The sequence below is a fragment of the Dicentrarchus labrax genome, unplaced genomic scaffold, assembly GCF_905237075.1.
Source record: "Dicentrarchus labrax unplaced genomic scaffold, dlabrax2021, whole genome shotgun sequence".
Lineage (NCBI taxonomy): Eukaryota > Metazoa > Chordata > Actinopteri > Moronidae > Dicentrarchus > Dicentrarchus labrax.
Genome location: NW_026136718.1, coordinates 16563373 through 16579523, shown reverse-complemented (window position 1 = coordinate 16579523; position 16151 = coordinate 16563373). Strand labels below are relative to the sequence as shown.

Below are 16151 nucleotides of genomic sequence, written 5' to 3'. Positions count from 1 at the left end.
AGAAATAAAAGATTCAAGAAGCATTACTGCATCAGATCCAAATCAATGTGTTTTCCATTAACAGTGTCATTCATTCTTCGTGGTGCAAACACTCAAAGTGTACTCACAGAAGAACCCTTAGCTCCTTTGACTCCTTGAGGACCCTGTAAAAGATATAACGCTTTAGTTTAATGACGGAGACCATCTATCAGTGTTTTATGGCTGTCACTAATTTATATGGTACTTAATAACATCTGTGGAACTGAGCAAAGAATACGAAAGTGAGATAATGTTCATGGATAAAACAGTACTCACAGGCAGACCAGGAGGACCAGCAGGGCCGAGGGGTCCAGTGCCTCCAGACATTCCCTATAAAACACATGTCTTTTATGAGAATAGTTTTTATACATTATTATTACAATTAAGGTGAATAATGGTGATTGAGCTGCTCCTCCTAACACAAGTAAAACAGGTCAGACTTACAGTCTCTCCTTTTGATCCAGATGATCCCTGCGGGCCGGGCAGACCTCTGTCTCCCTTCTCTCCCTGCTCTCCAGGGGGTCCAATGAGACCAATAAGACCTGGGTGTCCCTTCTCTCCCTTGGCACCAGGGTCTCCACGCAGACCAGGCAAACCAGGAGGTCCCTACAGGAGGAGAGGAAGAGAAAGAAGATGAGAGGAGGATAACAATGAGGAGGGGGTGGTTAAGGAGACGGGAAACATGAAAAACAGGAGATGAAGAGAGGCAGAAGAAAGAAGATGTGGAAGACAGGAAGAGGAAAGTTGGAGGATTGAATGAGAAGGCAGTAGAAGGAAAGACTGCTGTTTGATCAAAAGTAACTAAACAACTTATTTTAATGAATGTACTGTGTATCAAAGTGCAGAGTAGATGTATACATGAAAATAAAAAGGAATTGTTATCTTACAAGAGGCCCAGGTGGTCCTTTCTGTCCAGAAGGTCCTGGAGATCCTTGTTCACCCTGAAACACAGAAACACATTTAGCAGGTAGTGGCGATCCAACAAATAATGCATACACATCACTTGTTACTCATGAAATATTGTATTGTCTAGTGGTCGCATTAACAAACACAAAAATTCAAAGTCAACATCTTTACTGACCACTGATCCTGGGAGTCCTCTAAGACCTTCAGTTCCTGGTTTTCCTGGTACACCCTGGGGTCCCACAGGGCCAGTTTTTCCTGGTGGGCCGACAGCACCTGGGTCTCCCTGTAAATGGTGGTAACAGTAATGAATAAATATTTTAAAAAGTTATGTATCAACATAAGCTATGTATCACAATTGACAAAAGAAAATAAGACGAGAGGAGACAAGCTATCTGCAAAACTTAAATAACAAATCACAGGGAAAAAACAGAGTTTGTGGTTGGTCCTGGGATCACTGATGGAAATGATCATGAGTTTGCCATGAGTTTAAACTAAACATCTATTTAGAACCACAGGGAGTTCAAAAATGTACCTTAGTTCCCTTCTCTCCCTGACGTCCCTCAGGTCCTCTTGTTCCAGCAGGGCCCTGGCAAATAAAACATAAAACAGTGCATTAACGAACACAAAATACACTATATTTGAATATTTAAAATTCCATAATTTCATCAAAAGCTTGCCTGGTCAAACACTCTCATATTACAGATAAACAGTAAACTAAAATGTGTTTCTGAAACATTTTAGGGGAGATTCATATTTATCAGCACTGCCTAGTTTGACAGTTTGATCGGGTGATGCACTGGACAGACTCTCTGAGAATTACAAGGCAGTTAGGCCCAAAAGCATACCCTACTTTATCATCTATTTTAGTCCAAATGGGACTATAATTTACAAAATGAACATCAAGCTGCTTTGAAGAAGACTTGAAACTAGCGATTGAGACCATAAACTCATTAGGAAACTGTCTACTGAGGTAATAAATTGAGTGATTAATTTTTCTCCATTTTGTATTATATTAAAGCCCCCTAGTGGCCATTAGAAAGAATGCAGGTTTAAAGTACGTCAGCATTGGCCTCATTTCACAGACCCGGGAGCTCTATCAACCATTTATTATACAGTCCATGGTCATTGATCTCTATATCAAATAAAGGCCATTCTTTTAAACATATTTTGGGGGCTTTTATTGCCTTTAATTGATAGTAACAGCTGAAGATAGACAGGAAAGGGCCGCAGGTAGGAACCTGGGCCGCTGCAGCAAGGACTCAGCCTTGGTACATGTGGCACCAGCTCTACCAGGTGAGCTATTCAGGCACCCCAAATACAGGCCATTCACTACCAAGTAAATAAAATGTTTCTTGTCCTTTTACATCACAAATGATACAACAAAAGCTGACTTGGTGAAGCAGATTTGATGCTAACAATATTAACCAGCTCCTATCCTTTACTTCACACAAAAAAATGCTTGAGCCAGTGACATTGGAAGAAAGAAGCAAATTGATGGATGATGGAGGAATGCATTATGACTGCCACTGTGCTGCCCACATGCAAACACCTCCTGATAGGACCAGGATGATGACCTTACCCTCTTTCCTGGGGGGCCGAGAGGTCCATTCTCACCAGGAGGTCCAGGGGAACCCTGCAATAGGAGGCAGAGAGAGCAGATTGAAGACGCTGAGATACTATTATAACTTTTCATTCACATATCTGCATTAATGCATCTTTTGACTTACAGATTCTCCTGATTCACCATCTTCTCCTCTCTCTCCCTTGGCGCCATCTTGACCCTGAAGTGAAGCAGATCAGGGTTAGTGGTTCTTCTTATTGTTTACTTAAGCAAAAAGATCATGACAACATGTATATGGAACAAGCTGAACTGATCTGTTGGAAACTGTGCAGCTATACAACATCTCTGAAATTAGAATACATTATTGATTGACAAGATGCTGACATGTACTTTTCAAAAGAGGAATACTCACTCTGGGTCCAACCTCACCAGGAGGACCAGGATCACCAGGGAAACCAACAGGACCCTAGAGACAAAAACAAAATGTCATCTGAATTTAGGGCAATAAAACTTGGTTATTTTGAGAGAAAATCACTTCTCTTCCTTCTGTAGTGAAGTCTAAAGTAATTGATCTGTCTCACAATGTCATTGTGCGTGTGTTTGTGTATGTTGCATTGTGGATATCATACAGGGTTTCCTTTGGGTCCGTCGTCTCCAGGTCTTCCTCGTCCTCCAGCAGGTCCAGCAGTTCCAGGTTGTCCTGCCTCTCCCTTCTCTCCGCGCTCTCCACGAGGACCCTGCCAACAGGAGCACAGATCTCTTTGTTAACTCATGAATGCTATTAAACAGTCAGTAAAGGCACCATATCATTTAAATCCACAACATGTTAGGGTCAGACACCTTCTTTCCCGGCTCCCCTCCAATTCCAGGGGGTCCACCCTCACCAGGCTCTCCCTGTGGAGCAAACAGTATATCTTTTAGTCTCCTTGAACAAGTAGAAATTACTTCAGTTTTTATGTTTTTGGACATGCATACAGAAATATTGCTTCAATGCCAAAATTCGTTCTCTCTGCACCTTCTCTCCAAGAGGTCCAGGATTACCCAAACCACCAGGAGGACCTTGGGGACCCTGAAAAACACAGAAAAAAACAATTAAGACAAAAAGATTGAATGATTTGCATCAAAATGGTCATCAGAAAAAAATACTTTACTTTTTTACTTACCTACCTAACAATAATTTGTTACATTGCACTCTTAAAAACTGCTTAATAGAATACACAATATAACAAACCACGCTGCGCTATTTTTAAAACAAAATTCATTTAGTCTCATTTAACATGCTACAACCAACAGTGTTGCAATAGTATCATAACAGCTCAACAACAGCTCTTTGTGGTGTAACCCATTTAGATTACAGATTGTTGTCATTTTACAATTAATAGCTGTAAACACTCACATCAGCACCATTGGGTCCAGCAGGGCCACGAGGTCCTGGAGGGCCTGGAGGACCCTGGAAACATAAAGAGGCTCACGCTGTTATCACAATTTATGATGTTATTATAATTAAACAAGTCAATGATGCAGTCAGTACGACTGATGTCACGTATTTCTGAAACTCACCAGAGGTCCAACATCTCCTGTCTCTCCCTTCTCACCTGGTGGTCCTGGCAATCCCTGCAGGACAGAGTGGATAGTTACATGAATAATTTGTTTAGTGTAGGTAGCACCTTAGCACAAAGTGAAGCTCAAAACTCCATATAAATATTTGTATCAAAGTATGAAATAAAGATTTAATGAATATTTGAGTCAATCTGCCTCTGAGTGTTATGGCTTTTATTTTACCTGCAGTCCGATGGGTCCTGGGGCACCTGGGAATCCTCTGGATCCTTCATCACCTTTAGCTCCAAAAGGCCCCTGTTGGCCCCTTGGTCCAAGCTCTCCATCAGCACCCTGCACCACAGAAGAAGAAAAACAGAAATAAAGACATGAGAGATAGAAATAAGTGTGCTGAAAACATTGTCTTCATCTACTCATGGCAGTAATTGAATGTTCAATGTCTTAACTTCTCGTCAGTACAGCAATGATTGGTGTAGTGTTATTATTACATTTTTATTTTCCATTATCGTATTGGTAGGTCCTGTATCAACACAATAATGCCTTTCCTGGAAAAATTCTCTGCTTCTTATATATTTTAAATACTGGTTTCTCTGGAATTAATAAAATAACTAAGTTTGTGTTCATTGTTGTTGAGTTTTGAGTTAAAGTACTTACAGCAGGACCAGGCTGACCGACAGGACCCATTGGCCCGGGTGGACCAGGAGGACCCTACCAACAAACAAGCAAAGGACACAAACAGTGAGAAAAACAACAAAACAGCAGTGATATGATGAACAGACAAATAGCATCAATTTTAATTCACGCAAATTGATGAAAGTTAGCATCACTCACATGCTCTCCTTTTCCTCCCTTAGCACCCTTCTGACCAGGCTCTCCAACTTCACCCTGTATTGACAAGCAAACAACATGTTACAGCAAAGTTTGAAACAAAGCTCTGAAATCAATGATATCCTGATAAGAGTAGGGTGGACACACAACTCAGTAACTACATTTTGTCCATTCTGGACTTTATGACACATTAAGGTGATTTTTAAAAGCATATGTTGGTGTGAAGACTGTTAGTTAGAGTTACTGGCCTTGTCTCCGTCCTCTCCGGGTACTCCAGGTGATCCGGCAGGGCCAGGCAAACCCACGGGACCCTGTACTCCATCACGACCTGCTGGGCCGATAGGGCCTTTCTCACCCTGAGCAGGAGAAAAAGAACAAAGGAGAGAATCATCAGTTGATGTTTTTTCTTTGGCTACATGGACAACTTCTTTGGATACCACTGCACAAGAGTACTCACAGGAACTCCCTTCTCTCCAGCGGGTCCAGGAGGCCCCTGAGGGCCTGGTCTGCCAGGGGGTCCAACAGGTCCAGCAGTACCAGCTTGCCCCCTCTCACCAGGAGACCCCTAGAAAGGTACATCATAAAGTAGTGAGCACAGCAGGTGTTATTAAGTCAATATAGTATATATATATATATATATATATATATATATATATATATATATATATTTTATTATGCACAGGCAGTGGTAGGCAGTGTAGTTCCTGTAATTTTCTATTTTGTATTCCTTAAACTGTAGTAAAGGTGTAATAGTTTGAAACGTACAGCAGGTCCAGGAGGTCCAGCAGGTCCTTCACTTCCCTTCAGTCCTCCACCTCCCTGAAAGAAAAGACAAGAAGGGAATAATCAGTAATATTTCACCTCAGCTCTACACACTTTTATCCAAAGCTGAACTTACTGCTATCAAAGTGCTCAATATAAGACTAAAAACGGTTTCTTAAAAGCAATTGGCAGGTAATAATATCTGACTGCTGATCTATGCAGTATTTCTCTTGGTCATATTTACAGGGGTTCCAGGCAGTCCTCTCTCTCCAGGGAATCCTCTCAGTCCTGGAGGCCCATCTTTACCGGGGCCCCCGGGGGGTCCAGGGTCTCCCTTGGTGCCCTCCTTCCCTGAAGGACCAGAAAGTCCCTGCTCACCAGGTGGACCTGGGGGTCCGGGGTGGCCACGCTCACCCATGGGGCCAGTCTCTCCTGATGGACCCTGGAAGGAGGAAGATGTAGAGGAAATAAAGTGCAGGTACAAAGAAGGTGAGAATAGATAGAAGATGGGAAGAAAATAAAAATGAAAGGAAAAGAGGACAGGTTGTGTTGTTATGAAAATTGATTTACTGTATCAGTAATGAGAAAATTCTGCACCAGGATTTGGAAAACTCACCTGAGGTCCAACAACTCCAGGAGGCCCAGGTGGACCCATTTTACCTTGGAAACCCTGGAGGAGAGATAAATCAGTTAACAAAAAATACATTAAATGTTGAACCTCGTTCCTGATGAGACACATGATAATGTGTGTAATCCAGTTCTGAACTCATCTCTCACCTCAACTCTCTTGAAACACATAAATCATTTTTTCCCACAGTACAAAAATCCATCTGTTGTTAATTATTATTAATTATTGTTACTAATCGCTGACATAATTTCTGAGTATCCTGTATCCCTGAAATATGTAACGTTTTGGTGGGTTCAACCTTCATCAGGTGTATTTTTTGAATGACTGCTTCCTAAAAGAAAGCCATGACTAGAATCAAGTTAAAGTCTTAAAACCATCAGTTTAAACAACTGGAACATTGAGCCATCTTTAGGAGTAGTAGAAAAATACAACTTACAACTTCTCCTCTCTGTCCAGGGTGTCCAGGCAGCCCGTCCTTTCCTGGTGGTCCCTATAGGGAACCATCAATCAAAGGTCATTAATTAAATCTCCACCTTAAGAGAGCTTTAACTCCAAGCAAGAGGGAGCATCAAACCAAAATAATGAAAGACTAGTTGGAACAATGTACTACAATTCTCTTATGATCCGCCAAGTGATAGCACTGTTAATATACACAATATCAAGAATTAGTCCATGAGAAACTGGTATCGAAAGACTTTCTTACAGGAGGTCCCTTTGGTCCGGGGAAACCATTGGCTCCTTGAGGCCCGGGCAATCCCTGGTGAAACAACAACATATGATATAATAAGAACATATAACAATACCCAAAAGAGCCATTTAGTGTCTTAAAGAAATGTATTTGGCAAAGTGCTACGCAGAAAATGTACAGAAAATTAAGCACTCACCCTCTCTCCAGGAGGACCAGAAGGGCCATCACTTCCTGAAGTTCCCTAAAAAACAACAACACAGTAAATACAATTAAAGTTTTGGATCACAAACTATTGAGATGGGCTTCACTCCAATTTTGAACCAGGTAATATGGAGGTTAAGATCTAAAGTATCAAAGAAAACAGATGGCACAGAATAGGGATTGTTTGCTTAAGATAAGCATTTTACCTGAAATATCAAAATACTTGTAAATGTGAGATTGTTTGAGTTATTAAATAAAAATTTAAAATATCCAGACCTTTGCTCCTGGTTTCCCAGTCGCGCCCCTCGGTCCTCTCTGCCCTCTGGGGCCCTGATGAACACAAACAGTAATTAGTGAAAAGTCTTCATCAGTCACAAACAGTGCAACAGTAATGCTTTATGTGATTATTGATGTTTGATGAGATTTAAATTAATCAAATAATATTAAATCAGTGTTTAAGGAATATCATAACACACCCTGAAAATGTTCCATGGTTTAACTTCACGCATTGCTGCACTGATGCACAGGTGTACTACAGGACTCTGACATCACTGTTGGATGGGGTTACAGGTGCAACAAAGCACACTTCTGACCCCAAACAACCACACTGAGCAGTGATACTTCAACCAGAGAGGGCAATGAAACTCTGCTTTCCAGTCTTTTAAGGTACTCTTTAAAGGACCAGTGGGTAGGATTCTGTGGCATCTAGCAGTGAAGTTGCAACCATTTGATTACAGCTCAGCCTTCAAGGATTTAGAAGGAACTACAGTGTCTGTGAAACTTGCAAAAAATGCAAAAGGCCTATCTAGAATGAGTTTTTGGTTTGTTTGTTATGAGCTACTGTAGAAACATGGCAGTTCAACATGTCAGCATCCGTGGACAACGACTCACTCCCTCTGTAGATAAAACCGGCTCATTCAGCGATTCTTATTGTCAGCTGCTTATACACTAATGAAAACATTTAAAAAATATATTCCATTTCTGCCAATAGAGCCGCCTAAATAATACACACTGGACCTTTAATACCACCAGCAACACCATTTTTGCTCAACAGCTTGTGGAAGAAAGGTCAAAGACCTTCATCCTCCGAGCAGAGTACCTTTTATGCTTTTATGAACAGACAAGTTTATAAAACAAATGAATGAATAAATATAAAATGGTACCGTTGGTCCTCTTTGTCCTCTTGGTCCTGATTTGCCACTAAGACCCTGAACAAACACACAAAAGAACAATATCAGATTCAGTCAGACAGAAGTTAACTGTATATTTCTGACTGTATAACTATCACCGCTTTAAACTCTAATCAGCCTCAATTAGCTGAATAGTCTTATTTGAGGAGCAGAATCTTCCACAGAGCCATCAACTTACCCTTGTTCCCTTCTCGCCGTTTGCACCAGGGAATCCTGGGAATCCAAGAGATCCCTAAAAAGAAATCCACATCTCAGTATCGGCACTGGACCACTCTCAAAAGAAACCACCCTGGATGAATGAATGAGTCAGTGAGGATGATGTTGTATGTGTGTTTCTCTTACTTTGGGTCCTAGTCTTCCAGGGTATCCAGGAAGTCCGGGTACACCAAGTTTACCCTGAAATCACATGATGACATCATTAATCATTTCCGTTACTTACGCAACATCTCTAATTGTATTTACATAATACCAACCAATTGCACAACAAATCGTATTATAGTGATTCATTCACATTGAGAAATATTTGCCATAATATGAAAGCGGAAAGAGAATTAGCTGATATCGTGCTCGGGTATGCTATAGTCATATTAACATGTAATAAAATTAAGGGCAAAATATTTAGCAAAAACTCAAATGTTTAGTTGCAGCAACTAACACCAAATCAAAACACTTGAAATGTTATATTTCACTACAATGCACATACATGTTCAACCATAAGAAGGTAGCCCAATTACATTTCCTGTCTGTATATACTGCCAAATGGAAGGCAATACTTTAATTTTAATAAAATGGGAAATATCTGCACTGGCAGAGCATAAACCTGAAATCCAAATTTTCAGAAGACCTTCACTTTGATGAATAAAACTTAAGCAGGAAATAATGCTTGAATATCTTCAACTTATCCCACATTACTAAGAACATATCATTTAGTCTCAATTAGTCCTAATTGAACAGGTTGTACCTTCTCTCCAACTAATCCAATGGGTCCGATCTCACCAGGGGGTCCGACGCGACCCTTTGGCCCCTCTGGACCATCCTCTCCTCTGGGACCTGATACTCCAAGCTCACCCTGTGAGCAGGGGACAAAGATAAACCGTCAGAATAAATCGCAATATAAAGAGAGTAATGACTCAGCAAATATAAGATCAATCAGTCGACTTCTTCATTCATCAATTAATCATTCTATTAACAAACTGATCTTACCCTCTCTCCCTTGGTACCAAAATCTCCCTTAACTCCAGGGAAACCATCTTCTCCCTAGAAACACAAGCAAACAAAAAACATACAATACTGCATACTCAGCAAAAGACTATTTGAAAATCCACCTTGTTTTTTTTTTGTGAGTGAACTACAAATTTACATATTATCAATATGCAATTGTGATTTAAGAGAGGGTATGTCCTGAATAAGTAATGAAGTATTAAAACTATGATTATTCACTTACCTTCTCTCCCTTGTGGCCCTTCAGCCCACGGATTCCTTGACCTCCCTGCAATGAAAGCATTACATGACTGATGTGCTAGGAAATATTTAAGTCTTGTGTTAGTTCAGGTAATTTGCAAATGCAATGCAAAGTCCTCAACAATCAAAAACCTGTTTGTTGATTTATAAAGACTAACTGTACTGACCTTGATGCCACGAGGGCCAGGATAGCCGATAGCGCCCTGAGGACCGTTGGGACCCTGGAGAAGGTCAAAGAAAGAAGGACAAGTTTATATACATACAATAAATAAATAATAATAAATTGAGTTTGTTAGATGCAAGAGAGGTGGTGGAATGGGGTTTTGATTGACACCCACCTGGTTTCCTTTGGTGCCAGTAGGCCCCTCCTTTCCTGGGTGACCCTGGGAAGGGAAGACAGAGAGTTCAAGCCAAGGACATCAAGGGTTAGTGGATTCAGCTTAATCCATTTTTAGTGACATAAAGACAAAGCGAAAAGACAAACGTACAGGAGGACCGTCAGCTCCGGGCATTCCTGGAAGACCTGGTTTTCCTGTTGGACCCTGGTGGAGAAGACAAGGTGGTCATGAATGAGAGTCCAGAGGACGGTGGTAATGTCCCTGAAACGTTTTAGTAACTGCCACAAGAATAATAATTGTGCTAAAAACTGTGTTTTTACCAAGCTGAGGAGAATTCATTCTCTAACACCAACAACACCAACACATGGATGAACTATGAGCGAGACAAAGCACTGATCGGGAATCAGATACATCCTGCGATTACGTATTCTACTTGACCAACAGTGCTGAAATTTCCACATTCTTTCTAAGCTCAATGTGAGAGATTTATGCCATTATCACAGGGGCGGCATTGATTAGAGAGCTTTAGAAGTGCTGGTAGATGGATTTGTTTTTACCTCTGGATAGAGCTACCTGTTTTTTCCTGTTTGCAGTCTTTATGCTAAGCTAAACTAATCGGCTGCTGGCTGTAGCTTCATATTTAACAGACAGATATTGTAATGGTATCACTTAACAATAATAACATAGTATAACCATTATTCCTGTATCTTGCTGTCCTTTTAATGCAGAGTAACTTTATATATTTTTAGTTTCTTACTTTCTCTCCTGGAGGTCCAAGGGCTCCCTGAGGTCCTGGCATTCCCTGCAAAAAACAAACAAACAAATAAGACATATTTTCAATGTATGGAATGAATACACACTCTCAGAGTTACGGTTTCCTATTATTTTTGTGTCAATGCTTTTGAGCATTTAATTACTTAGTGAAAAAAGTTAATATCACAAATATGTCACACTCGCCAGCTGTCCTCTGTCTCACCTGAGTTCCTGGGGTTCCCTGCTGACCTGGAGGTCCTGGTTCTCCTTGGGGACCCTAAGAGACAAAAATAGAAACAACATAAATTGATGATAACAGCAAAACAAACAGAAGAACAGAGTGAAGGACAAATGAAGAATAGAGAATCATGTCTTAGAATTATTCATAAACAAAGTTTAGCATTACCATACGGATACAAATTATCTGCTGATAGTACAAGTTTACATGATAACATGGTAGATAATGTATAGCAACACTGACCAAGTTTCCTTTGGGACCGTGGGGCCCATCATTTCCTCTTACACCCTGAGAAGAAAGGATGAACAGAAAAATCAGAATGGAATTCTGCACAAAAATGATGTCAACCATTCAAAGAAGGGAGGGATAACAATGAATTCAAACACAGTTGCACAAACTAATAACTAACTCACTAAGGTGAAGGTTTCTATCCAAAACAAGTTTTTTTTTGACAGCACTGGGAACGGAAACTATCCTTGCTAGTGCCTTGCTCAATGCCACTCACAGCAAATGATACATTTTGGTGATAGGTGTGTCTTTAGATTTGTGGGAATCATCAAACACTGTTGCTTATAAGGCAACTTCACTTATTATACACATAAAAGTCTGTCTACAGGTCTAGGGCAAAAATGTTGTCCAAAGCCTTTTGTGGCTCCAGAGGGAGCTGAACAGACCTCTGCAGCCTGCTCATCATTTCAGATGAATGCTAGCGGGTTGAGGCTACAATAGCTGCTACTAGCATCACACAACCGAATCTCAGACCGAACTGTTGACGGTCAATTGTCATTATGGGTAATGTAGGTGCCAGGTTTTGACAAGGAAGAAGACTAATTGGAATGAAAAAGATAATATCTCTGGTGCATTCTGCTGCTCGATTTTGATCCTTTAAAAAAAATAAAAACTGTGAGTCAGATAATATAATATAATAGTTATAGATACAAATGCTAAAACTGGGCAGAGCCCAGCTGCTTTAGCCAAACAACTCTAGTACTTATAAATACATAAGTGTCAAATGCCTAAATCCTGGGTGATACTTGATGTCTTGGCATTGTTTTGAGGTGATTGTGGAAACATGTTCATTTTTAGATGACTGGATATCCCCGTCTTTATATCAAGTCACAGGGTGTTATTTCAGGAGGTGCTGTGGGTGTTCAGTGGTCACAGAGGGATAAAACAATGCAGCTAAAATAACAGCAGCACAATGTGGTTTGCTGAAATAGTTTTTACTCACAGGAGGTCCAGGGATTCCAGGAGGACCTTTGGGTCCAAGCAAACCACGAGGTCCCTAGAGACACACACACACACACGCAAGCCAAGATCAGTTAATAGTCAAAGTTGTAAATTAAATATTCAAACAGCCTTACATCAGCAGTAACATTAGCATCAAGACAAATTAAGATGTAGTTGAAGTTAGTGGTAAATGTTGGAAAATGTCAACAAAAACTGAACATTGTAGACTCTGCAAAGGTAGTAGGTAGGTATGATATTATAAATTAAAGAAAAATAGCAATTTGTCTTATTTTATAAGTTTTGTAACACTTTGAATGTTTACTCTGTTATGATTTTTTAAAAATGTTATTGATTCTTGCTGATTTATAGTGGACATGTAAATGAAGCTGACAGGTATTTACATCCAGACATCTATAAGCTGCTACTTTTCAGTCTGCATGTGTTGGTAACTTTTTTGTGAAAACAATTGTACCATACACCTGTGATCCTGGCAGCACTCGGCTGTATCTTCTACCCATCCATAAGCCCTACACATAATTACAGTGAACGCCAACTATTTCATGTATTATTGCTATGGTGAGAAACGACAGGTGTAACAGGAGCATAAGTGAGACTGAGATAGTACAAATTAGAGTGAGAGCTTTAAAATCAGCTGTGTTGTCATGGAAACACTCACTGGTTCACCTGGGAGACCCCTGGGTCCAATGTCTCCGTCATCTCCCTGGAAACACACACAGAAACAGCACGCCAAGGACGGAAAGACGTTGATTATTAACATTTATTTAGCAACACAAAGACAGATGTACAGATGTAGAGCTTGGAATAATTTCAAATAATCGTTCATATCATCATACCCTCTCTCCATCCTCTCCTTGAGGCCCTGGGGGTCCCATCGCTCCTGAGTCACCCTGGGCAGGAGAGAGGAATCAGAAACATTCTTTAGTTTTTCTTACATACATTGTTATTAAAGTATTAAAGTTCTTATACATACTCTACCAATAATAATAATATGTAAAGTGCATGTGGCATTTTGATTGTGATTTGCTTTTGACTCACCCTGTGTCCTTTGTCACCGGGCAAACCAGGAAGGCCATCAAAACCACGATCGCCCTGAGAGAGACACACACATTTGCAGGGTGTCATTACTGAAGACCAAGTAAAGCTAAAGTAAAGTAAGCTGGCTTAATCATATTCCGGTGTAGCCCACCAGAGAGAGGTTACCTTAGTTCCAGTTTCTCCTGGCATTCCCCTGGCACCATCAGCTCCAGCACGGCCCTGTTAAGAGACAAGCAGAGGAAGAACATGTTTTAAAGTGCTACTGTACATGAGACAATGGTTGAGACACATGCCAAATACCAATGTTTTGTTTTTGACAGGGCATGCTTGGCTAAGATAGAGAGAAAAGAGGATTATGGGAGAGCACTAGGTATGGAAACAGATGATTAGTTGTCTAAGTGTTGCAGAGGGTTGACAAAACCCTTTGTGGAGACTTCTGGAGGTGCAGTGGACTAAAAAATCACACAATTCAGTTAAATTCTTATTTATATAGCACCAAATCACAACAAAAGTTTACTCACTTTTCATATAGAGCAGGTCTATACCCACACTCCCTATAAAATTACACTTGTTATTGGTTTAAATATCTACATAATTTATAACAAAATGTACATAAACTTGGAGCAGCCTCTGAGCTTCTCTGGGAAACAGAGCATTAGAGATTAGTTATGTAATGCCTGTCTACGTTTGGTTAAACAAACAATAAAGAACTTAATGAAAAACCAATGACAAGGCAAGCCAGCCATTTTTATACTCACTCTTCTTCCTGCTTTGCCTGGGGGTCCCATCAAACCCGGGGGTCCCCTGGAGCCCTGAAAAATGGATTGATTGATTGAGATGTCTGGGGTACATTTTTGCAATAGATCATTAATAACATACAATACTGTACTGTACATGTAAGGGTTGATTACATGTATTTGACATACAAATTATTTAAAAGATTAGATTTTGATGTGAGGTCAGGGTTCAGGATTGGCCCACTAAGTGTTTTTACCTGAGGACCAGGGTCTCCGCTCTCTCCCTTCAGACCAGAACTTCCTGGATTTCCCTGAAATAGTCACAATAATCAACATCATCAACTACTACCCATTCTTCCACATCCCTTAATGAGGAGAAAAGAAAATATAATCAGCTGTTAGACAATTAGCAATAATAACAACAAACTCTTAATATGAACAGCTAAAGGTCCAATTGATAGATAACCCACCAGGGGTCCAGGGCGTCCAGTGAATCCCATTGGTCCAGGAGGTCCTTTCAGAGCCATCTAGAGACATTAAATCTCAAAATCAATCATGATGGAGGCACATGGTTTCATGTAATGTTAGTCATGTATGAAGAAATACATCAGCTAAATGCAGTGTTCTTACAGATTCCCTTTAAAAATTCAATACTTTTCCAAACATAAATTTCCGGTCTTCTCTGTAGATTTTTCAGACCATATTTGACATCTGAGTACAACTAGCAACATTTTTATTATACTAACTAAATGGTTAACATGTATGTTACATTATGACTATGTATGCTATTATGCTGCCATATAATTGCCAGAAGATTGTAGCTACATACCGCATTTTCTTTCAAACAAATTTGGTCGCAGATGCCCAGATTTAGTACATTTATGAGACACTTGGGGCAGAGCTTTGCAGGCAGAGATGTACAGGCCTAGAAGCAGCACTGCGTAGTGTGCGTTCAGTTGTCTGAACAGTTGTTGTTTTTTGTTGTGTATTCTATCGTTTACATAGTGATATGATCCTTGAGGCAAACTAACCGCACAATGGAAATGTGAGGTAAAAGTGATGACTGACCCTGGCCTGAGACAAGATGGCTGCTGCCTGGGCTTCCTGTGCAGAAACAACAGGACCCTTGTCTCCTCCACTCTGACCAAAACGGAACTGAAAAGAAAAGAAAAAAGCATTTAGAATATGTGAATGGCTAATAGTAATGTGCCTAATGACTTGTATGGGGCAACTGCTGGATAAACTGAATATAATTTGGACAAATAAATGTTCATACAATAATATGGTTATAGATATGCTTATAGACTACAGCTGTAAGGAATCTACAACTTATTGGTCACAGTACAAGGGTCTCTGTATCCATTTCTGATAAAGGATAAAAGATATTGGTGACTCACAGGCAGCATGACTGAGGTTCCAGGAGGTCCAGGGACTCCATCAGCTCCAGGCAGACCAGCCTTACCAGGAGGGCCCTGCATGATGGAGAGAAGAAGAGGTGAGCTGGCAGGCTCAAGGATAGTATGGAAGTAAAATACGCTCTATCTGCAATGACCAATAATGTCTCAGGATCCTCTTTGCACACATTCAGCACTAATGTTTCACAAACCTTCACAAGTCTTCAGATAACGTGATGCACTCACCCTCTCGCCAGGATCACCAACAGATCCAGGAGGTCCAGAAGAGCCAGGGGGGCCAGTTGGACCCTGAAAGAGGTGGGGAAAGAGCTTAAATATTCTGATTACAGACTCAATGAGCTGGTCATTTTCTCTGTCACTGCCAGGGGCAGTTTGAAAATGGTGTTTCAAAGAACATTTAAGAAATAATGTTAACTGTCACAATCTTGCTAAAGTGCCAGTTAATATTGGCAACAAGGAAAATACACTACCAAAAATATTTCATAGCTCAGAGAATAAAGGTAATAATCAAGAAGACCAAATTACAAGAGTATTAATATAATATTTAAAGATAAGTAATATGTCTTTTAGAAAGAAAACAAGGG

The 16151-nt window shown here is 40.3% G+C and overlaps 1 protein-coding gene across 6 annotated transcripts in view; it reads right to left on the bottom strand.

Moving 5' to 3' along the window:
* Window positions 1–16151, bottom strand: part of col11a2 (collagen, type XI, alpha 2) — a 48148-nt gene that overhangs the window by 5251 nt on the left and 26746 nt on the right. For all 6 annotated transcript variants that reach the window (XM_051377169.1, XM_051377170.1, XM_051377171.1 and 3 more), the window contains 49 exons: window positions 15793–15855; window positions 15550–15624; window positions 15221–15307; window positions 14623–14679; window positions 14410–14463; window positions 14174–14227; window positions 13581–13634; window positions 13416–13469; window positions 13214–13267; window positions 13036–13080; window positions 12361–12414; window positions 11373–11417; window positions 11115–11168; window positions 10896–10940; window positions 10289–10342; window positions 10139–10183; window positions 9968–10021; window positions 9784–9828; window positions 9543–9596; window positions 9301–9408; window positions 8682–8735; window positions 8518–8571; window positions 8313–8357; window positions 7426–7479; window positions 7145–7189; window positions 6964–7017; window positions 6697–6750; window positions 6249–6302; window positions 5877–6074; window positions 5636–5689; window positions 5328–5435; window positions 5119–5226; window positions 4874–4927; window positions 4697–4750; window positions 4268–4375; window positions 4046–4099; window positions 3882–3935; window positions 3501–3554; window positions 3326–3379; window positions 3115–3222; window positions 2898–2951; window positions 2652–2705; window positions 2504–2557; window positions 1457–1510; window positions 1100–1207; window positions 906–959; window positions 463–624; window positions 295–348; window positions 108–143 (listed from right to left, as the gene is read on the bottom strand). In XM_051377169.1, coding sequence (XP_051233129.1) covers window positions 108–143; window positions 295–348; window positions 463–624; window positions 906–959; window positions 1100–1207; window positions 1457–1510; window positions 2504–2557; window positions 2652–2705; window positions 2898–2951; window positions 3115–3222; window positions 3326–3379; window positions 3501–3554; window positions 3882–3935; window positions 4046–4099; window positions 4268–4375; window positions 4697–4750; window positions 4874–4927; window positions 5119–5226; window positions 5328–5435; window positions 5636–5689; window positions 5877–6074; window positions 6249–6302; window positions 6697–6750; window positions 6964–7017; window positions 7145–7189; window positions 7426–7479; window positions 8313–8357; window positions 8518–8571; window positions 8682–8735; window positions 9301–9408; window positions 9543–9596; window positions 9784–9828; window positions 9968–10021; window positions 10139–10183; window positions 10289–10342; window positions 10896–10940; window positions 11115–11168; window positions 11373–11417; window positions 12361–12414; window positions 13036–13080; window positions 13214–13267; window positions 13416–13469; window positions 13581–13634; window positions 14174–14227; window positions 14410–14463; window positions 14623–14679; window positions 15221–15307; window positions 15550–15624; window positions 15793–15855 — 3207 coding nt within the window. The remainder of the gene's footprint in view (window positions 1–107; window positions 144–294; window positions 349–462; window positions 625–905; window positions 960–1099; window positions 1208–1456; window positions 1511–2503; window positions 2558–2651; window positions 2706–2897; window positions 2952–3114; window positions 3223–3325; window positions 3380–3500; window positions 3555–3881; window positions 3936–4045; window positions 4100–4267; window positions 4376–4696; window positions 4751–4873; window positions 4928–5118; window positions 5227–5327; window positions 5436–5635; window positions 5690–5876; window positions 6075–6248; window positions 6303–6696; window positions 6751–6963; window positions 7018–7144; window positions 7190–7425; window positions 7480–8312; window positions 8358–8517; window positions 8572–8681; window positions 8736–9300; window positions 9409–9542; window positions 9597–9783; window positions 9829–9967; window positions 10022–10138; window positions 10184–10288; window positions 10343–10895; window positions 10941–11114; window positions 11169–11372; window positions 11418–12360; window positions 12415–13035; window positions 13081–13213; window positions 13268–13415; window positions 13470–13580; window positions 13635–14173; window positions 14228–14409; window positions 14464–14622; window positions 14680–15220; window positions 15308–15549; window positions 15625–15792; window positions 15856–16151) is intronic.